Here is a 22,202-nt window from a genome sequence, read left to right as displayed (position 1 = left end):
ACTGATAAATATACTGATCAATATACTGATAAATATACTGATCGATATACTCATCGATAAACTGATAAATATACTGATCAATATACTGATAAATATACTGATCAATATAGTGATCGATAAACTGATAAATATACTGATCAATATACTGATCGATATAGTGATCGATATACTGTTAAATATACTGATCGATCAGAGTGATCGATACTGTGGGTTCCTCTGAAATCAACTTTTTGAATCGTTTGTTTCAACTGTGACGTCAACGTTCGGTATGTTTACCGGAAGTTCCTCCTGTCCAATCTCATCGTTATCTACGTGTGCGCCCTTCTCATTGGTCAGCGGGGTTTGGTTTGTTTTTGAAAGTCGGGCGCTGATTGGCTGCGTGAGTGAGCAAGAGCCGGTTTAAACCGGGGGCGGGCGCGTGTTCAGTTTGAATCCGGCAGACAGCAGCTCCGTTCGGATCGCTCAGAGACAAACACACGGTGAGTCCCGCAGGTACGTTCATCAGCTTCAGCTGTTAGTTGTTTTCTGTCTGCGGGTTAAATGAAAAACATGTTAACATCACAGCTAATTCTCACTTAGCCGCCTCAGCTAACGCTAACAACGCTACAACCGTTAGCACGAAGCTAAAACAGAAACAAGCTAAAGTTACTGTTAACTAACCGACTTTACCGGATAACCGGACTATTTTACCCGTTACACCGGACTGCAGCTCTCAGTTTTACCGGTAAATATTCTTCAGTGCTACCGCTAACAGTTAGCTGCAGTTAGCAAACGGCAGGACGGACCGTGGCTGTTGAACTCACCGGACAATCTGCGGAGTTTATCCGCTGTGCGTGAGCTCTGTGGCGGTGACGTTGTCCCGCTGCGGCCCGGTGCTGCGGTGTAAAGAGTGACCGTGTTAACTGGAGGCGTTCAGCCGATAGCTCGTAGTGAAAAACACCAACAGTCAGACTCTGTCTCTCCGTTAAATGTAGTCCAAAGTAAAGGCTTTATTATCAGGCCAGAAAAAGGAAACTTTGGCATTGAAATACTTCGTATTAATTGTATTGAAAAAGTTGTGTTGCCACTGAAAAATAGAACAAGGCCATTAAAAAATTACAATCTCGTTATTTTATTTAGATATTTTTTTGTAGATGTGTTTTTCAGTGTCAATCTTCAGATTTTTTTCTCATGTCTTTCTATGAGAGGTTTTTTTTTAGTGTCATTGGTTTTCAGTTTCAGCTTTCTGTCAGTGTTTTGTCTTGGAGAGGAGGGCCCTTGCTGCTCCTACATTACCCAGTGTGCCTTGCAGTCCAGCGAAGATATCCCAGGGCAACGGCATCATGGCTGAGATGAAGCTGTTGTGATTTTCACTGTAGGACTGTTACTTTGTCACTTAATTAAGTTGTAATGTTTTCAGGAGAGAAAGTAACACATCTGTTCAGTTTATCCCAGTAAGTCCAGTCTGTAAACCTGCTGGGATGTGTTGGGAGATGTTTGGACCAGCCGCTCATCTCAGCTGCTAGCAGCCCGACTCCTGAGATGATCGGCCGGTCAACATGTGGTCATCCCGGGAGAACATGATCCATGAACTGATCTGCAGCTGATCCACCGCCGGCTCTAACGTCTCCGCAGCGTCTCGATATGATTTAATTCCTTCTGGAAGATAAATGTTGGTCTCACAGATGAAATCTAACTGTTGCAGCTGCAACATCAGTTTGTCTGAATGTAAAGTGAAGCTTCATGTTTTTACTGGACAGATATCACCAGGCCTGTCACGATAATTGTCATTGACTTATCGTACAATAACGTAATTATTGACGTTATCGTGTCCATGTATCGATATATCGTACAACATATGGACGTGACCTCGAGCATTTTTGCTGACCTCGATTTTGCCCGTTTTGCGTGTTTGTTTACATAAAGTCAACATGATGGCAGAATATATAATCAGCCTGTCAGCTGGTTCCAGAAGGTTTCTGATGAATCCAGTTTTTGTTCCTGCTGTTAAAACTTAGAAAAGAGGAAGTTGGTGCGTGATGCTGCTCTTCCTCAGCCTCTGCGTCGCGGCAGATCTCGTTGTGCCGTCCCGAGCGGGGAAAGCTCCAGCGAGCAGCGATGCTCATCTGGCATTAACAGTAAATAACTCGGTCCCCGTGATGGTGCGTCAGTGTTTTTACAGAAGTGCAGCATCTCCTCCAGTGCTCCTTCTCATATCACTGGTCCTCATGTTTGTGGTTCTCAGGTCTTTTCTTGCATTCTTGATCAAACTATATGTCAGCATATTGCTTTTTAACAGGCTTCTGTTTATAAACTCAGCTTTAATAGCTGCCTTATGAAATATATTTATCATCAATGGCCTTGTTTACAGCATCTCTGGTAGGAGCTGGTATTGATTTTGGTCGTATTGATACGTCATTCATCAGATCAGGATGAGTTTGTCTCCTCTATCTGGGCCCATCTGTTTATACAGCTTCTCTCTGTGTCTCTGTGTCTCTCGTCCTCTGCAGCAGGAACATCATGGCCTCTCAGAACATGGACCCTGCAGCAGCAGCAGCTTCCTCCACAGCAGCTCTGAAAGGCAGCGAGAGCGGCGGCAGCGCAGCCCGAGGCTCCGTCTCCAAACGGTGAGACCAACACCAGATAGATCAACGTTGTCTGAGGACTAGACCTGTTCAGTGAAAGACTAGACCAGTTTAGTGAAGGACTAGACCAGTTTAGTGAAGGACTAGACCTGTTCAGTGAAGGACTAGACCAGTTCAGTGAAGGACTAGACCAGTTTAGTGAAGGACTAGACCAGTTTAGTGAAGGACTAGACCAGTTTAGTGAAGGACTAGACCAGTTTAGTGAAGGACTAGACCAGTTTAGTGAAGGACTAGACCAGTTTAGTGAAGGACTAGACCAGTTTAGTGAAGGACTAGACCAGTTTAGTGAAGGACTAGACCAGTTTAGTGAAGGACTAGACCAGTTTAGTGAAGGACTAGACCTGTTCAGTGAAGGACTAGACCAGTTTAGTGAAGGACTAGACCAGTTTAGTGAAGGACTAGACCAGTTTAGTGAAGGACTAGACCAGTTTAGTGAAGGACTAGACCAGTTTAGTGAAGGACTAGACCAGTTTAGTGAAGGACTAGACCTGTTCAGTGAAGGACTAGACCAGTTTAGTGAAGGACTAGACCTGTTTAGTGAAGGACTAGACCTGTTCAGTGAAGGACTAGACCAGTTTAGTGAAGGACTAGACCAGTTTAGTGAAGGACTAGACCAGTTTAGTGAAGGACTAGACCAGTTTAGTGAAGGACTAGACCAGTTTAGTGAAGGACTAGACCAGTTTAGTGAAGGACTAGACCAGTTTAGTGAAGGACTAGACCAGTTTAGTGAAGGACTAGACCAGTTCAGTGAAGGACCTGTGATGCAGCAGTCTCACCTGCCTGATTTCATCCATCTGCTCCAACCATAAACATGGTGTGTGTGTGTCTGTGTGTGTGTGTCTCTGTGTGTGTCTGTCTGTCTGTGTGTGTCTGTGTGTGTGTGTGTGTGTGTGTGTGTGTGTGTGTGTGCGTGTGTGTGTGCGCAGGCTGCAGCAGGAGCTGATGACCCTGATGGTGAGTTTCGTCTTGCTCTTCATCAGTAAAGTCACCTGAAGCTCCTCACAGGTGTTTGTTGGTTCAACACGTTGATCATTAAACTGTAACAGCAGATAATCAATCAGCAGTGTGTGCTGATGTCATGTGACCTGTGTGTGTGTGTGTGTGTGTGTGTGTGTGTGTGTGTGTGTGTGTGTGTGTGTGTGTGTGTGCTGATGCAGATGTCAGGTGATAAGGGGATCTCAGCGTTTCCAGAATCAGATAATCTCTTTAAATGGATCGGAACCATCGATGGAGCTCAGGGGACGGTACGTCATCCACCAATCACTGATCAATACTGTCCCATCACAGCTGATCAGCATATAGTCTCTCTCTCACCTGTCTCTCTCTCACCTGTCTCACCTGTCTGTCTGTGTGTGTCTCAGGTGTACGAGGGGCTCAGGTACCGGCTGTCTCTGGAGTTCCCGGCCGGTTATCCCTATCAGGCTCCTCGTGTGAAGTTCGTGTCTCCGTGTTTTCATCCCAACGTGGACGAGCAGGGATTCATCTGTCTGGACATCCTGAAGGACAAATGGTCGGCGCTCTACGACGTCCGCTCCATCCTGCTGTCCATCCAGAGCCTGCTGGGAGGTAACCAGTCCAACCAGTTTACTAACGTCATACGTGTGTGTGTGTTTGTAGTGATGAATCATCAGAGACTCTGCAGCTTTATAGTTTCAGCTCGTTGTTTATCTGCAACTTCACTGTTCTGCTTCACTCTCAGCGTCTCATAGCAGCGTTTCCAGAGAAAAAGCTGCTGAACACGACCTGCTCACACTTATCTGTTCACTAGCTGCTCACACTTATCTGTTCACTAGCTGCTCACACTTATCTGTTCACTAGCTGCTCACACTTATCTGTTCACTAGCTGCTCACACTTATCTGTTCACTAGCTGCTCACACTTATCTGTTCACTAGCTGCTCACACTTATCTGTTCACTAGCTGCTCACACTTATCTGTTCACTAGCTGCTCACACTTATCTGTTCACTAGCTGCTCACACTTATCTGTTCACTAGCTGCTCACACTTATCTGTAGACTAGCTGGTGAACATAGTGGAGCATTTAGCTGATAAACAGCAGATATTTCCCTCAGGAGCTGGTAGAGAGTGAATATTAAACATGAATGATGATGATGATGATGATGATGATGATGATGATGATGATGATGTTGTTGTTGTAACTGCTGCAGTGTTTCCATAAACATGTAACTTGTAGCCGGACTGCAGCAGGCTCACGTCTGATACGGCGTGTTGTCGTTAGGGCTGTAATGAAGGCCTCAAAGCTTCGTTCGTTGCCATGGTATTGAAATAGGTGTGTGTGTAAATATAAAAAACAGGTCAATTTAAATAATCGCTGGCGAAGCTTTGAAGCCCAAACAAGGTATTTTTTCAGGACAGTCGTAGACGCCGTCATGGAGGCTTAACGCACTTAAACGCTGTTTAGCCTTCCGTCAAACTGAAGAACAGAGTTTACGTCTCCGTCACTTCACAGCTGTTGGTTCAGACTGAAGCGTCTGAGCTGCAGCCGCGTTCAGAGGATCATAAACAACGTGAACATGAAGCTTCAAACAGTCACATGACCTGCGAAGCCAGAAAAAACCTCCTCAGACGGCTTCAACCGTCCAGTTCATCTGCTGCTTTACCTTAATATAATGTTACTGTAACCTTAATATAACGTTATATTAACGTTATATTAACCTTAATATAACGTTACTGTAACCTTAATATAACGTTACTGTAACCTTAATATAACTTTAATATAACGTTACTGTAACTTTAATATAACTTTAATATAACTTTAATATAACGTTATATTAACGTTATATTAACCTTAATATAATGTTAATATAACGTTATATTAACCTTAATATAATGTTAATATAACGTTACTGTAACTTTAATATAACTTTAATATAACGTTACTGTAACCTTAATATAACGTTAATATAACGTTATATTAAGGTTACAGTAACGTTATATTAACGTTATATTAACGTTAGCTAGACTGCTGATGTCGTTTAGTCATTATTACTGTAATTAACAGCATACAAGATAACGATGTGCTTCATCACGCTCTGCAGACTCTTAAAAGAAAAACTGTTTACATTTACAGAGTGAAGAAGACTAGTGAGGAAGAGTAGCAGGCTGTGACGGTAGTGAGGAAGAGTAGCAGGCTGTGACGGTAGTGAGGAAGAGTAGCAGGGTGTGACGGTAGTGAGGAAGAGTAGCAGGCTGTGACGGTAGTGAGGAAGAGTAGCTTGTTGTCTTGATTTGGCTTTAAAGGACCAGTCTGGGATTTACTGGTCTCTACTGGTGAGCTTCAGAAACCAGCGGGTGACGTCACCGTGATAACGTCCATATTTTAGTCTCAGTGAGCGCCTCCGGGCGTCGCCATCTTGGCAGTGACTGAGTCCGGCCAGCGGACCCGTCACTCAAAGCAGCCGCGTCCTTCATTATGATCGTCTCTGCTGGAGGATTTATTGATCGTCTGTGATCAGGACTCAGACGATCAATGAATCTGAAGGTTGGAACCGGTCCCTGGTTCCCGGTTCCCAGTTCCCGGTCCCTGGTCCCTGGTCCCTGGTCCCTGGTCCCTGGTTCCTGGTCCCTGGTGTTGCAGGCTGTGACGTTGGCGTGACACAAAGAACACGCGTGTTCACGTTGTGACTGATGTGTTTGTTTCCTCAGAGCCGAACAACGAGAGTCCTCTGAACACGACGGCTGCGGAGCTGTGGGCCGATCAGGAAGGTGAGACGTGATGATGATGATGATGATGATGATGATGATGATGTTCCAGCATTATGTCACGTATGTTCAGATCCACACGTGTGTTCGTATCAACAAGCTGAAAAGTTTCAGTCGATTCTTCAAATGAATGATTTCAGTTTAACTTTGTGAAGTTGATGGTTGGATAAACTGGTTTCTATCAGCTCTGATAGATCTGACTGCAGCATCGTTATTGATCACAGGATCAAATCTGTTGATTAAATATATCTGAACATGTTTGATGTCTTTCAGCCTTCAGAGCTCATCTACACTCGACGTTCCAGAAGTGAAGCTGCTCGTCTTTTTATTCTGTTTGTCTTCTGTGTTTGTATAATATTTTTATGTTTGTTACCTCGCTGTGTTAATAAATTTCTTAATCCAACATCATCGCTGACTGACTTCTTCTGCAGCAACAAACATTCACACGGTCGTTAAACGCCTTCATTATAATGTGACGATTTCAAGGTTTGAAAAGTGCTTGAAACTGTAATTAATTACTTTAATATTAAATTACTGTCAGTGACACAACTTGAAACTTTTTTCCCTATAAATTTATCTCCTGTTGTATATGTGTATATATAAATATAAATATAATATTACATACATACAAACAGGAAGCCAATGCAGCGAAGCTAAAATCTCTTTTTTCTAGTTTTAGTCAGAACACGTGCAGCTGCATTCTGGACCAGCTGGAGAGTCTTTAGAGACTTGTTAGAGCAGCCTGATAATAAGGAATTGCAATAATCCAGCCTAGAAGTAACAAATGCGTGAACTAGTTTTTCTGCATCTTTTAGGGACAGGATGTGATTTTTGTGATATTACGTAAGTGAAAAAAGGCAGTCCTTGAGATTTGATTTATGTGGGAGTTAAAGGACATATCCTGATCAAAGATAACTCCCAGATTCCTTACGGTGGTGCTGGAGGCCAGGGTAATGCCATCCAGAGCAGCTTTATCATTAGATAATGTGTTTCTAAGGTGTTTAGGGCCAAACACAATAACTTCAGTTTTATCTGAGTTTAGTAGCAGAAAATTGCAGGTCATCCAGGTCTTTATGTCGTTAAGGCATGTTTGGAGTTTGTTTAACTGATTGGGTTCATCTGGCTTCATTGATAAATATAATTGGGTATCATCTGCATAACAATGAACATTTATGGAGTGTTTCCTAATAATATTACCTAAAGGAAGCATATATAAGGTGAATAGAATTGGTCCAAGTACAGAACCTTGTGGAACTCCGTGTCTAACTTTTGCCTTCATGGAGGATTCATCATTCACATGTACAAACTGATGCAGTTAGGAGGTCATTAGTGACTTTCACCAGTGCTGTCTCTGTGCTATGATGCCTCTAAATCCTGACTGAAAATCCTCAAATAAACTATTGTTATGTAGAAAGTCACATAACTGATTAGAGACTGCTTTCTCAAGGATCTTAGAGAGAAATGGAAGGTTAGATATAGGTCTATAATTGGCTAAAACACCTGAATCAAGAGTAGGCTTCTTAAGAAGAGGTTTAATTACAGCTACTTTAAAGGACTGTGGTACATAGCCTGTTACTAAAGACAGATTGATCATATCTAGTAAAGAAGTGCTCACTAAGGGTAAGGCTTCCTTAAGCAGCCTAGTTGGGATGGGATCTAAGAGACAGGTTGATGGTTTAGCTGAACAAATCATTGAAGTTAGTTCAGACAAGTCTACTGGAGAAAAACAGTCCAAATATATGTCAGGATTTACTGCTGTTTCTAAGATTCCTGTGTTTGGGGAGAGAACGGTGCCTGTTGAGGGCAGGAGATGGTTAATTTTGTCTCTAATAGCCATATTTCTAGATATGAGAGCAGCTCCATCCAGAGTGGGATGTATGCCGTCTCTCCTAATCAGACCAGGTCTTCCCCAGAAAGTCTGCCAGTTATCTATGAAGCCACATCGTTTGCTGGACGCCACCTCGACAGCCAGCGGTTGAATGATGACATGCGGCTATAAATGACATCACTGGTCAGATCAGGCAGCGGTCCAGAGGAAACTACAGAGTCCAACATTGTCTTTGCAGATGTTCACACCGACTCAGCATTGATTCTAGTGACCACTGATTGGTGTAATCGGGAGTCGTTCCCACCGACATGAATAACAATCGTTCCATATTTACGTTTATTCTTAGCCAGCAGTTTTAAATGTGATTCAGTGTCGTCCGCTCTGGTCCCAGGAATACATTTAACTATGGCTGCTGGTGTCAATAACTTCATGTTTCTGACTATGGAGCTGCCAATAATCAGAGCTGGTTTCTCAGCAGGTGTGTTACTGAGGGGGGAGAACCAGTTAGAAACATGAACTGGTTGGTGGTGAACCGTGGGCTTCTGATTAGGGCTATGCTTCCTTCAGGGGGAGCGAGAGAGCTCAGGCTCTATGAATGGGCAGGTAAACACACTGATCCAGCCAATCAGCAGGGGGCGTTGGTGCTCCTGGACAGGAGGAAGTGATCAGAGCAGCTGTCTGTGTGAGGAGTCTCTGTCTCCAGCAGCCGTTGGATGATGGGAGGACTGGTGAACTGGAGAAAGATGCTGTGACCAGTTCACATAGACAGTCTCACAGAGTCTGTTTCTGCAGGAAACTGTTTGAACCACACAGATCCTGCTGATTACGTGTTTCAGCTGTTTATGTTCAGTAAATGTCTGCCGTCAGTCAGCTGGTGGAGACTGACGACGGACTGTTGTGAACAAGTGTGAGAGGAACAGAAGTGACTCTACAGCTGATGCATCGCTCTGGGTTCCGCCATATTTCTCTTTTGGTCGTTGCCATGGCAACGCACGTCCATGAATTTAGGGGGCAGAGCTCCTGAAGGAGCAGAAGGTGTATTTGTTTGGGTGTTTAGTTCAAATGTCAACAGTCTCCAGAATGACTGATTCTAACATTAATAGTCATGTTTTTAATGTGTCGTTAATATGCAAATTTATGCAAATTTGAACATATTCATTTGCATAAATCTACACATAATTCTGCACAGTTTGATATAAGAACGTTATGTGTCAGTTTAATGGTTTTCAAGTTACAGACGGGATAAGAAACTTATGTAATAATAATAATAATAATAATAATAATAATAATAATAATAATCAACTGTGAGAGGATCTTTATTCAACTTCAGCCTGTAAAACTATATGAACACATTTACATTCAGGTGACTTTTCTCTTGAATATTATTGTTTTTTCAGAATAAAATGACTTTTTGAATATTATTGTAAAATTGCAACTACATCCCATAATATAACTTTAATTCTCACAATGATTTTTTAACTTTTAATTCAAAATATTTCATCTTCTTTTTAAATGTGAAACATATTTCCTCTCATAGCAGCTGAACGGGTCAGGTGTGTTCACGCAGTGATGTCACGCTCTGAGCCGTGACTCCGCCCTCCTCCTCTACCCAACACAGCTGAGTCCACAGCACGGCGGCGGACAGCAGGCGGCCATCTTGCTGTTGGACACAACCTCAACCTCCATCAGGTCCTCCAGACTGTCGTCCAGCTCGGCCAGCTCGCCGTGAGCTTCTGCCCACGCCGGCTGCGTCGCCTCCACTGACCAGAACGCCACCGGAACCTGCAGAACACCGACAAGTTTAACACGTACAAGACCCTCCCCCACGTACAAGACCCTCCCCCACGTACAAGACCCTCTCCACGTACAAGACCCTCCCCCACGTACAAGACCCTCTCCACGTACAAGACCCTCCCCCATGTACAAGACCCTCTCCACGTACAAGACCCTCTCCACGTACAAGACCCTCTCCCATGTACAAGACCCTCTCCACGTACAAGACCCTCCCCCACGTACAAGACCCTCTCCCATGTACAAGACCCTCCCCCATGTACAAGACCCTCTCCCATGTACAAGACCCTCCCCCACGTACAAGACCCTCTCCACGTACAAGACCCTCCCCCACGTACAAGACCCTCCCCCATGTACAAGACCCTCCCCCACGTACAAGACCCTCCCCCATGTACAAGACCCTCTCCACGTACAAGACCCTCCCCCACGTACAAGACCCTCTCCCATGTACAAGACCCTCCCCCACGTACAAGACCCTCTCCACGTACAAGACCCTCCCCCACGTACAAGACCCTCTCCCATGTACAAGACCCTCCCCCACGTACAAGACCCTCTCCCATGTACAAGACCCTCCCCCACGTACAAGACCCTCTCCACGTACAAGACCCTCCCCCACGTACAAGACCCTCCCCCACGTACAAGACCCTCTCCACGTACAAGACCCTCCCCCACGTACAAGACCCTCTCCCATGTACAAGACCCTCCCCCACGTACAAGACCCTCTCCACGTACAAGACCCTCCCCCACGTACAAGACCCTCTCCCACGTACAAGACCCTCCCCCACGTACAAGACCCTCTCCCATGTACAAGACCCTCCCCCACGTACAAGACCCTCCCCCACGTACAAGACCCTCTCCACGTACAAGACCCTCCCCCACGTACAAGACCCTCCCCCACGTACAAGACCCTCTCCACGTACAAGACCCTCCCCCATGTACAAGACCCTCCCCCATGTACAAGACCCTCTCCACGTACAAGACCCTCCCCCACGTACAAGACCCTCCCCCATGTACAAGACCCTCCCCCACGTACAAGACCCTCCCCCATGTACAAGACCCTCTCCACGTACAAGACCCTCCCCCACGTACAAGACCCTCCCCCATGTACAAGACCCTCCCCCACGTACAAGACCCTCCCCCATGTACAAGACCCTCTCCCATGTACAAGACCCTCCCCCATGTACAAGACCCTCTCCACGTACAAGACCCTCCCCCACGTACAAGACCCTCTCCCATGTACAAGACCCTCCCCCACGTACAAGACCCTCTCCACGTACAAGACCCTCCCCCACGTACAAGACCCTCCCCACATACCAGACCCTCCCCCATGTACAAGACCCTCCCCACATACCAGACCCTCCCCCACGTACAAGACCCTCCCCACGGGTACAAGACCTTCCCCCATGTACAAGACCCTCCCCCAGGTACAAGACCCTCCCCACATACCAGACCCTCCCCCATGTAGAAGACCCTTCCCACGGGTACAAGACCCTCCCCCATGTAGAAGACCCTCCCCCACGTACAAGACCCTCCCCACATACCAGACCCTCCCCCATGTACAAGACCCTCCCCACATACCAGACCCTCCCCCACGTACAAGACCCTCCCTACAGGTACAAGACCCTCCCTCCAGGTACAAGACCCTCCTCACAGGCACTCCCCGGCTCTGCAGATGGAACCATGTCATGTTCCATAGGTTCTAAACAGAAAGTGTTCCTTCTCTGGTTCGTACCCTCAGCTGCATCTCGCTCAGCATGGCCTCCAGTCCTGCAATGTGATTGGTCAGATCAGGGCTCAACTCCTCCTCTAAGGTGAGCCAAGGCACCTGGACTGAAGCCACCCGAGCTGCCACGCCCACCACGCCATCAATACATCCTGGATTGAAGACGAGACACACAGGTGACGGTTAGAGAGGTGGGGGTTAGACAGGTGGGGGTTAGACACGTGGAGGTTAGACAGGTGGGGGTTAGACAGGTGGGGGTTAGACACATGGAGGTTAGACAGGTGGAGGTTAGACAGGTGGGGGTTAGACAGGTGACGGTTAGACAGGTGGGGGTTAGACAGGTGGGGGTTAGACAGGTGACGGTTAGACAGGTGGAGGTTAGACAGGTGACGGTTAGACAGGTGGGGGTTAGACAGGTGGGGGTTAGACAGGTGACGGTTAGACAGGTGGGGGTTAGACAGGTGGGGGTTAGACAGGTGACGGTTAGACAGGTGGGGGTTAGACAGGTGACGGTTAGACAGGTGGGGGTTAGACACATGGAGGTTAGACAGGTGACAGTTAGACAGGTGACGGTTAGACAGGTGGGGGTTAGACACATGGAGGTTAGACAGGTGGGGGTTAGACAGGTGGAGGTTAGACACATGGAGGTTAGACAGGTGGGGGTTAGACAGGTGACGGTTAGACAGGTGGGGGTTAGACACATGGAGGTTAGACAGGTGGGGGTTAGACAGGTGGAGGTTAGACACATGGAGGTTAGACAGGTGGGGGTTAGACAGGTGGAGGTTAGACACATGGAGGTTAGACAGGTGGGGGTTAGACAGGTGGGGGTTAGACACATGGAGGTTAGACAGGTGGGGGTTAGACAGGTGGAGGTTAGACACATGGAGGTTAGACAGTTGGGGGTTAGACACATGGAGGTTAGACACATGGAGGTTAGACAGGTGGGGGTTAGACAGGTGGAGGTTAGACAGGTGACGATTAGACAGGTGGGGGTTAGACAGGTGGAGGTTAGACAGGTGGAGGTTAGACAGGTGGGGGTTAGACAGGTGACGGTTAGACAGGTGGGGGTTAGACAGGTGGAGGTTAGACAGGTGGAGGTTAGACAGGTGGGGGTTAGACAGGTGACGGTTAGACACATGGAGGTTAGACAGGTGACGGTTAGACAGGTGACGGTTAGACAGGTGGGGGTTAGACAGGTGGAGGTTAGACACATGGAGGTTAGACAGGTGGGGGTTAGACAGGTGGAGGTTAGACACATGGAGGTTAGACAGGTGGGGGTTAGACAGGTGGAGGTTAGACAGGTGGAGGTTAGACAGTTGGGGGTTAGACAGGTGGGGGTTAGACACATGGAGGTTAGACAGGTGACGGTTAGACAGGTGGAGGTTAGACAGGTGGAGGTTAGACACATGGAGGTTAGACAGGTGGAGGTTAGACAGGTGGGGGTTAGACAGGTGGAGGTTAGACAGGTGGAGGTTAGACACATGGAGGTTAGACAGGTGGAGGTTAGACAGGTGACGGTTAGACAGGTGGAGGTTAGACAGGTGGAGGTTAGACACATGGAGGTTAGACAGGTGGAGGTTAGACAAGTGGGGGTTAGACAGGTGGAGGTTAGACAGGTGGGGGTTAGACAGGTGGGGGTTAGACAGGTGGAGGTTAGACACATGGAGGTTAGACAGGTGGGGGTTAGACAGGTGGAAGTTAGACAGGTGGGGGTTAGACAGGTGGGGGTTAGACAGGTGGAGGTTAGACACATGGAGGTTAGACAGGTGGGGGTTAGACACATGGAGGTTAGACAGGTGGGGGTTAGACAGGTGGAGGTTAGACACATGGAGGTTAGACAGGTGGGGGTTAGACAGGTAGAGGTTAGACACATGGAGGTTAGACAGGTGGGGGTTAGACAGGTGGGGGTTAGACACATGGAGGTTAGACAGGTGACGGTTAGACAGGTGGAGGTTAGACAGGTGGAGGTTAGACACATGGAGGTTAGACAGGTGACGGTTAGACAGGTGGAGGTTAGACACATGGAGGTTAGACAGGTGGAGGTTAGACAGGTGGGGGTTAGACAGGTGGAGGTTAGACAAGTGGGGGTTAGACAGGTGGAGGTTAGACAGGTGGGGGTTAGACAGGTGGGGGTTAGACAGGTGGAAGTTAGACAGGTGGAGGTTAGACAGGTGGAGGTTAGACACATGGAGGTTAGACAGGTGGGGGTTAGACAGGTGGAGGTTAGACAGGTGGAGGTTAGACACATGGAGGTTAGACAGGTGGGGGTTAGACAGGTGGAAGTTAGACAGGTGGGGGTTAGACAGGTGGGGGTTAGACACATGGAGGTTAGACAGGTGGGGGTTAGACAGGTGGGGGTTAGACACATGGAGGTTAGACAGGTGGGGGTTAGACAGGTGGGGGTTAGACAGGTGGAGGTTAGACAGGTGGGGGTTAGACAGGTGGGGGTTAGACAGGTGTGGTTGACCAGCTGACCTGTGTTGACAAGTGAGTGTCTGTCGTAGCGCTGAGTCAGAGGGAACTGTCCAATCACATCGCTGGTCTTACGGAGGTCAGACAGGAAGTTTTCTAATGCAGACAGGAAGAGAACCCACAACCGCTCCGACATCTGTCTATCCTCCACACCTGAGGGGGCGGAGTCACAGTCTGCCAGTAGACGCACTAGACGCCGGGACAGACCTGCAGACACACAGTTACAGTTATTACATATATACAGTAAACTGATATCTGTGTTTGTATGTTGTTTGTTGTTGTTTGTTTGTTTGCGTGTCTGTTGTTTCTGTGATTGTTCTCGTACCGCTGCAGATTCGATGTGCGAGCGCTCTCGTCTCATCCATCTCATCTCGCAGGAAGCTGCAGTCAGCCGAGCTGCCGAGTGACACCGCCAGCTGCTGAAAACAGGAAGTAACCTTGCTGAGAGCTTCCTGGGCGCGCTCACACTCACTCTGCTGTCGTCGCCGTGCCGCCAGTTCATCCACTGAACGCCGCCACCGACTCATGATGTCATCACTCACCTGTGGGGCGGAGGCCATGTTAAAGTTTGAGAATTGTCACAATAATGTCATGCCTCATATTAGCTTCAGATAAACGTTTAAATACGTTTTTGCACAGGAGGACCATGGATCACTTATATTGCTGGACGCACTGACGCTCTGCAGTAAATGTATTGTGTCATTTCCTTTCATTTCTACCAGTTAATTTTGCTATATTTGTCATTACTGTGGATAATTATCCACTGTACATTTAAACTTACGCTAGTTCTGCTCAAACATTCATAGTGCCCTCCTTCTTTTCTCACTAATCCCAGCAGTTAGCTTAGCAGCTAACTTAGCTTAGCAGTTAGCGATGGCTTCTCCCTCTCTCTCTTGTGCTTAAACATTAGATCTCTGTCATCTGAAGCTGTATTAGTAAACGAGTTAATCTCAGATCATCATATTGATTGATTGTCTTACTGAAACCTGGCTGTGTCATGAAGAACATGTCAGTCTAAATGAATCCAGTCCTCCCAGTCATATTAATACTCACATTCCTCCAGACACTGGCCGAGGAGGAGGAGTCACAGCCTAATTATCAACTCTAGACCTGAACTTCATTATAACTCATTAGAAAGTCTGTGTCTCTTAGATCCCATCCCAACTAGGCTGCTTAAGGAAGTCTTACCCTTAGTGAGCACTTCTTTACTAGATATGATCAATCTGTCTTTAGTAACAGGCTATGTACCACAGTCCTTTAAAGTAGCTGTAATTAAACCTCTTCTTAAGAAGCCTACTCTTGATTCAGGTGTTTTAGCCAATTATAGACCTATATCTAACCTTCCATTTCTCTCTAAGATCCTTGAGAAAGCAGTCTCTAATCAGTTATGTGACTTTCTACATAACAATAGTTTATTTGAGGATTTTCAGTCAGGATTTAGAGGCATCATAGCACAGAGACAGCACTGGTGAAAGTCACTAATGACCTCCTAACTGCATCAGTTTGTACATGTTAATGATGAATCCTCCATGAAGGCAAAAGTTAGACACGGAGTTCCACAAGGTTCTGTACTTGGACCAATTCTATTCACCTTATATATGCTTCCTTTAGGTAATATTATTAGGAAACACTCCATAAATGTTCATTGTTATGCAGATGATACCCAATTATATTTATCAATGAAGCCAGATGAGCCCAATCAGTTAAACAAACTCCAAACATGCCTTAACGACATAAAGACCTGGATGACCTGCAATTTTCTGCTACTAAACTCAGAATAAACTGAAGTTATTGTGTTTGGCCCTAAACACCTTAGAAACACATTATCTAATGATAAAGCTACTCTGGATGGCATTACCCTGGCCTCTAGCACCACCGTAAGGAATCTGGGAGTTATCTTTGATCAGGATATGTCCTTTAACTCCCACATAAATCAAATCTCAAGGACTGCCTTTTTTCACTTACGTAATATCACAAAAATCACATCCTGTCCCTAAAAGATGCAGAAAAACTAGTTCACGCATTTGTTACTTCTAGGCTGGATTATTGCAATTCCTTATTATCAGGCTGCTCTAACAAGTCTCTAAAGACTCTCCAGCTGGTCCAGAATGCAGCTGCACGTGTTCTGACTAAAACTAGAAAAAGAGATCACATTTCTCCCATTTTAGCTTCGCTACATTGGCTTCCTGTAAAATCTAGAATAGAATTTAAAATCCTTCTCCTAACTTACAAAGCCCTTAATGGTCAGACACCATCATATCTTGAAGAGCTCATAGTACCGTATTATCCCACTAGAACACTGCGCTCCCAGTATGCAGGCTTACTGGTGGTCCCTACAGTCTTTAAAAGTAGAATGGGAGGCAGAGCCTTCAGCTATCAGGCTCCTCTTCTATGGAACCATCTTCCAGATTCAGTCCGGGGTGCAGACACCCTCTCTATGTTTAAGAGTAGGCTTCAAACTTTCCTTTTTGATAAAGCTTATAGTTAGGGCCGACCAGGCTCGCCTTGGATCAGCCCTTAGTTATGCTGCTATAGGCCTAGACTGCTGGGGGACTTCCCATGATGCACTGAGCTCCTCTCTCCTCCTCCTCCTCTCCATCTGTATGTATTCATGTAACATCAATGCATGTCACTAACTTTAACTGTGGACTGACTGCTGCCCAGCGTGACGCCCACTGCTGCTGCTGCTATTATTATTAGTCATATTTCTAACATTATTATTGTTGTTATTGTTATTATTGTTGTTATTGTGCTTCTCTGTGTCTCCCTCCTTCTTTCTTTCTCAACCCAACCGGTCGAGGCAGACGGCGCCACCTAGAGTCCGGTTCTGCTGGAGGTTTTTCCTGCTGATGGAGGAACGTTGGGTCTCTGTAGATTAAAGACTTCAGTCTAGATGCTCTATGTGAAAAGAGCCCTGAGATAACTTCTGTTGGGATTTGACACTACATAAATAAAATTGTTTTGAACTGAACTTCCATTGTAAGTGTGTTATGAAGGATCTTCTAATGGTCAGTATGAACAGGAGGAATGATTACAGCAAGAAAAACATGTTTCAATGTTCATCTGGGCTTCTGACAGTTGCTCTAAATCTTTATCTACATCAACATCTCTCTTCTGAACCTCTTAAAGACATTCAATCAACTAATGAAGCAGATATAAAGGCACTCGTGTGTTTTCCTCTTAAATGTTCACATTCACTTAAAATATGAATCCATGAATGAGTTTCAGGTTATTATATTTATTTCCATATTTGTCATATTTCCAGGTTTTCAGTGTTTGAGTATTTAACAGGTTTAAACATTCATGGAATAAATTAAGAGCTTTTATCAGACGTTCGGAACGTTTTAAAATAATTTAAAGAATAAAATTAAAGATGATTCATAACTTAAAAGAGCCTTTGTTTTTAAATGAAGGGATACATTCAGGGTTCCTTTTACATTTGGAGTTAATTATTTGATAAATTACTGAACTATAAGTTGTCAGGAGACAAAAAACAAAAACTAACGTACAGTGAAAGCGATTTGATCTATAAAACATTTGATTAATTCTCCAAAAATGAAAACGTATAGACCCTTAATGAAGGCTGGGTTATTAATCAGACATAATAAACATTCCTGTGACTCTGGCTGAAACATTTAACACAAATAGTCTGTGAATAAAGAAGAAAAGTAGTTGGCGGTCCTACCTGCTGACAATCATCCAGCTTCTTCTTCTTCTGCAGTGGAGGACCTGCAGAGGCAGTTCTTCTTCTGCTCTCGAGGGATCGTCAGTGTTTTTAATTAACGCTGGGAGGCCAGCTGAGCCCAGATCCTCAGGAGACTGTTTACTTCTCCCTCAGTTCTGCCTGGCAGGCAAAATGCTCTGTCACGGGTTCTCCCAGTTTCACCACACCTGTCCAGGTAGACTGCAACATGTCCGGGTTATTTATAGAAGTATCTGAGGTCTCCTGTTGTTGAAGACATCAGGCGTAACATTAAGTCCACTTCAGATCGATGATTTGCAACGAGACTGGATGCAACATCCGATCGTAAAGATCTAAAACTTGGTCATTGACATCAGAGCAACACACACAGATGCAGATGACTGTTGCTATAGCAACCACACACATTTATTTAGGTGGATTAACTAGATTTCTGTTTGTTTTTCATAGCCTACAAGCTACATTACTATCTATGAACAGATAAAATGTTACCACCGTCTGGCTGGTGGCCGGTGTTTTGTTTGTTAACGTTAGCTAACTTAACTCACAACATTAGCTTAATGTAAACGAAAAAGAACAAGACAAACCCAAGACGCTCACAGTCGAGCAAAGGGTGTTGTTTTTGTTTATTTTATTGGAGTGCGTTTTGGAGCCACGATCATAAAGTGAAATCCACCATGTTTCTGTACGAGCCTGTGCTGTTTCCTGATTGGCTGAAGAGAGGTAGCTATGTCCTCGCGTTCTAAAACTGCACTTGGCGGTAGATCTTTTGACACTCCGGGCAACAACTTCAGACACTCTGCAAGGTGTTCACAGTTGTCAACAGGTGTTCACAGGTGTTCACAGGTGTCAAAAGTAGTGTTCACAGGTGTCAAAAGTAGTGTCCACAGGTGTTCACAGGTGTTCACAGTTGTCCACAGGTGTCCACATCATATGCGGTATATGTGGTATATACAGTATATGTGGTATGCTGTATATTTGGTATATGTGGTATTTGCAATATATGCTGTATATGCGATGTATGCGGTATGTTTGGCATATGCAGAATATGTAGTATATGCAGTATATGCAGTATATGTAGTATATGCAGTATATGCAGTATATGTAGTATATGCAGTATATGTAGTATATGTAGTATATGCAGTATATGTAGTATATGCAGTATATGCAGTATATGTAGTATATGCAGTATATGCAGTATATGCAGTATATGTAGTATATGTAGTATATGCAGTATATGCAGTATATGTAGTATATGCAGTATATGCAGTATATGCAGTATATGCAGTATATGCAGTATATGTAGTATATGTAGTATATGCAGTATATGTAGTATATGCAGTATATGCAGTATATGTAGTATATGCAGTATATGCAGTATATGTAGTATATGCAGTATATGCAGTATATGCAGTATATGTAGTATATGCAGTATATGCAGTATATGCAGTATATGCAGTATATGCAGTATATGCAGTATATGTAGTATATGCAGTATATGCAGTATATGCAGTATATGCAGTATATGCAGTATATGTAGTATATGTAGTATATGTAGTATATGCAGTATATGCAGTATATGCAGTATATGCAGTATATGTAGTATATGCAGTATATGCAGTATATGCAGTATATGCAGTATATGCAGTATATGCAGTATATGTAGTATATGTAGTATATGCAGTATATGCAGTATATGCAGTATATGCAGTATATGCAGTATATGTAGTATATGCAGTATATGCAGTATATGTAGTATATGCAGTATATGCAGTATATGCAGTATATGCAGTATATGCAGTATATGCAGTATATGTAGTATATGCAGTATATGCAGTATATGCAGTATATGCAGTATATGCAGTATATGCAGTATATGCAGTATATGTAGTATATGTAGTATATGTAGTATATGTAGTATATGCAGTATATGCAGTATATGCAGTATATGTAGTATATGTAGTATATGCAGTATATGCAGTATATGCAGTATATGCAGTATATGCAGTATATGTAGTATATGCAGTATATGCAGTATATGTAGTATATGTAGTATATGTAGTATATGTAGTATATGCAGTATATGCAGTATATGCAGTATATGTAGTATATGCAGTATATGCAGTATATGTAGTATATGCAGTATATGCAGTATATGCAGTATATGTAGTATATGCAGTATATGCAGTATATGTAGTATATGCAGTTCTGGTTGCTGAATCTTGAAATCTGCTTTTATATGTGAGTAACTATCACAGAAGAGTTATCTTTTGTTCTTAGTTCTCTTTGTTATTTTCTGCGCCCTAGTTTGATGGTTGTACTTATTTAGATAGCATTGTTGTGTTTTTTTTGTTTTGCCAAGAAAATAAATCTCTTGACACGTTTTTTCATTTTCCTGCCTCTCATTTGCACTTACATGCTCACTGCATTCTGACAGTATTAGCACCATTTTTTGTTTTTGCTAATTACCTCATTTATCCTAATTTTAGTGCTATGAAAATATAAAAGGCACTGGATATGGTAAAAAATAAATGAAATATTCTTTTGCTTTAGCATAAATAATAAAGTCTATATGATTGAGACCTGGGCTGTCATGTCCTTGTTGCGAGTCAGGAAAACCAACATGTTGACCTCATGTGGTTTCAGAGAGGATCCAAGAGGGGTTACAATGTTCCCAGAGGCACTAAAAACCATCTCTGATTGTGTCCACATGGCACAAATGCACATGTACCTGCAGGAAACCTTCTGTGGTGGATCTGCGTTGGAGTCTGTGGGCCCCTCCTGTAGGTAGCGTGAGTTCAGCGTATGCTCAAGCTCTCTTAGGATTGGATGAGTGGGTGGTTGTTTGTGACCTCAGCAGGTCTCCAAGAGTCTTTTTTGCTGCTGGTGGCACCATCGCTTACACAGAGGACTCTTCGTCTCTAACCGCTGTCACATTGTCAGCGCTCCGTCCGTCCTGCATTCCCAGCGTCTCTTCGATGAGGTGCGTATTCTGTCTCCTCCCTGCCATCGATATCTAGGATCCAGCGAGCAGGTCTTTGCCAAAAGTTCTTGTTTTGTGTCAGAGTCTGCCCCCCCCCTCACCTGCTGCTGTGGGAATCATCCAATCATTCAGTCTCACTCTCTGCTCTGCCACACCCCTCATTAGTTCAACCACCTTCACCTGGCGCTCCCACCTGCTCATCATCTGCAATCAAGCCAGTATATAAGCTGCCTCGGCCCACTCCCTCCTTGTCAGATTGTCTACACTACTATGCTAAGTCGTCTTGCTATCTTCACTGGACTGCCTTCCTGGTTTCTGATCAGCTTGTCTTCGACCGTCGCTCCTCGTCTCTGCCCCGGTAAACCCACCAGCCTTCTGTCCCTGACTCTGAGTTCTGCCTGCCTGTTCCCTGGTCTTTGTCCGGTGGAGTCATACTCATTAGAACTGTGTTTCTCTGGTTATACCAGTGTCATTTGTGCTGCTATTGGGTCCATCTTATACCCGTTACAGTTTTGTACTTCTCCTCAAGAACACTGCACATGTTTCGCTTGATGTTCGATGTCAAGGCGGCGTCCTCGTCTGATGGTTTCAGAACATCTCCAGTCAGGAGGTTCAGGACGGGTTTGACTGATGTGATGGTAACATCGTTCTCACCAGACAGCAGATCCATAAACTCAGCTGCAGGTTTCACGCCGCGTTCACAGACTCAGGAACGGCGACGTCCTGCCAGCTGGGAATGAGATGCTGGTGTCGCCGGTCATCCAAAACTCTTCTGATCACTGGGAAGACTCTGTCCACCATTTCCTGTCTGGTGCCCCAGTCCTGCACTGGGTCATTAAATGATTGAACTGAAATTAGCATATAGCCTATCTATTTTGTAATTAACAAAATAACACTATTGGCTACATTTTAAATTATCATTTGTTTCAATACATTTTTATTAAATGAAAAAATACATTTAAATGATCCCAGCAAGCAAAGCTGACAGGCTTTAATAACAATATACTGAAACAAATAATACTTGAACTGCTATTACATGTTTTATGAGGCCTGTGCTGATGAATCTGAATGTAGCCTAAATGACAAGTATTTTATTGAGTGTGAACTGCAATTTGGTCATTAATAAACTTGCCCATAATAAACCTAATGGTCTAACGTTTGTAGCTTACCAGTATGAGGCTGTTCTTACCAGTATGAGGCTGTTCTTACCAGTATGAGGCTGTTCTGGGGGGTTTGGAGCTCCACTTGTGCTTCGGCCAGATCTCAGCCAGCTCTGAGAGAACGTACTGGAGCGTTGCTCGGGCTGCGTGGTCCTCGGCGCCGCTGCGTTTGTCGCTGCTAAATGTAAACTGTGACCGAA

The 22,202-nt window shown here is 44.7% G+C and overlaps 2 protein-coding genes across 7 annotated transcripts; one reads left to right on the top strand and one right to left on the bottom strand.

Moving 5' to 3' along the window:
• Window positions 1–372: 372 nt before the first annotated feature.
• On the top strand, window positions 373–6,753 carry ube2c (ubiquitin-conjugating enzyme E2C). 4 transcript variants are annotated; one of them, XM_044348518.1, is made up of 7 exons: window positions 373–479; window positions 2,490–2,606; window positions 3,551–3,578; window positions 3,782–3,868; window positions 3,986–4,190; window positions 6,289–6,348; window positions 6,619–6,753. In XM_044348518.1, the coding sequence occupies exons 2-7, from the start codon at window positions 2,500–2,502 to the stop codon at window positions 6,654–6,656; spliced, it is 525 nt and encodes a 174-aa protein (XP_044204453.1). In that variant the 5' UTR covers window positions 373–479; window positions 2,490–2,499; the 3' UTR covers window positions 6,657–6,753. The 4 variants fall into 4 exon arrangements, with proteins under 4 accessions (XP_044204453.1, XP_044204454.1, XP_044204455.1 ...); XM_044348519.1 differs by having other exon boundaries at window positions 388–492; XM_044348520.1 differs by having other exon boundaries at window positions 394–479; window positions 2,493–2,606.
• Window positions 6,754–9,471: 2,718 nt separating this feature from the next.
• zgc:109913 (regulator of G-protein signaling 9-binding protein) lies at window positions 9,472–22,143 on the bottom strand. 3 transcript variants are annotated; one of them, XM_044348515.1, is made up of 6 exons: window positions 22,052–22,143; window positions 17,845–18,105; window positions 14,485–14,701; window positions 14,163–14,366; window positions 11,697–11,839; window positions 9,472–9,955 (listed from the first exon to the last, which is right to left on the bottom strand). In XM_044348515.1, exons 3-6 carry the CDS (start codon window positions 14,684–14,686, stop codon window positions 9,779–9,781), a joined length of 726 nt encoding a protein of 241 aa, XP_044204450.1. In that variant the 5' UTR covers window positions 14,687–14,701; window positions 17,845–18,105; window positions 22,052–22,143; the 3' UTR covers window positions 9,472–9,778. The 3 variants fall into 3 exon arrangements, with proteins under 3 accessions (XP_044204450.1, XP_044204449.1, XP_044204452.1); XM_044348514.1 differs by lacking the exon at window positions 22,052–22,143 and adding an exon at window positions 20,591–20,978; XM_044348517.1 differs by lacking the exon at window positions 22,052–22,143 and adding an exon at window positions 20,591–20,978 and having other exon boundaries at window positions 17,845–18,063.
• Window positions 22,144–22,202: the final 59 nt, after the last annotated feature.

This window comes from Thunnus albacares, chromosome 4 (genome assembly GCF_914725855.1).
Source record: "Thunnus albacares chromosome 4, fThuAlb1.1, whole genome shotgun sequence".
Taxonomy (NCBI): domain Eukaryota; kingdom Metazoa; phylum Chordata; class Actinopteri; order Scombriformes; family Scombridae; genus Thunnus; species Thunnus albacares.
This window is presented reverse-complemented; position numbering and strand designations above follow the sequence as displayed.

Coding starts and splice junctions, on each gene's coding strand:
- zgc:109913 (XM_044348515.1), bottom strand. CDS start 14,686: ATGAGTCGGTGGCGGCGTTCAGTGGATGAACTGGCGGCACGGCGACGA. Junction 11,840..14,162: donor ACACTCACTTGTCAACACAG/GTCAGCTGGTCA, acceptor TCTTCAATCCAG/GATGTATTGATGGCGTGGTG. Junction 9,956..11,696: donor TGAGCGAGATGCAGCTGAGG/GTACGAACCAGA, acceptor GGTGTTCTGCAG/GTTCCGGTGGCGTTCTGGTC.
- ube2c (XM_044348518.1), top strand. CDS start 2,500: ATGGCCTCTCAGAACATGGACCCTGCAGCAGCAGCAGCTTCCTCCACA. Junction 3,869..3,985: donor TCGATGGAGCTCAGGGGACG/GTACGTCATCCA, acceptor TGTGTGTCTCAG/GTGTACGAGGGGCTCAGGTA. Junction 4,191..6,288: donor CATCCAGAGCCTGCTGGGAG/GTAACCAGTCCA, acceptor TTGTTTCCTCAG/AGCCGAACAACGAGAGTCCT.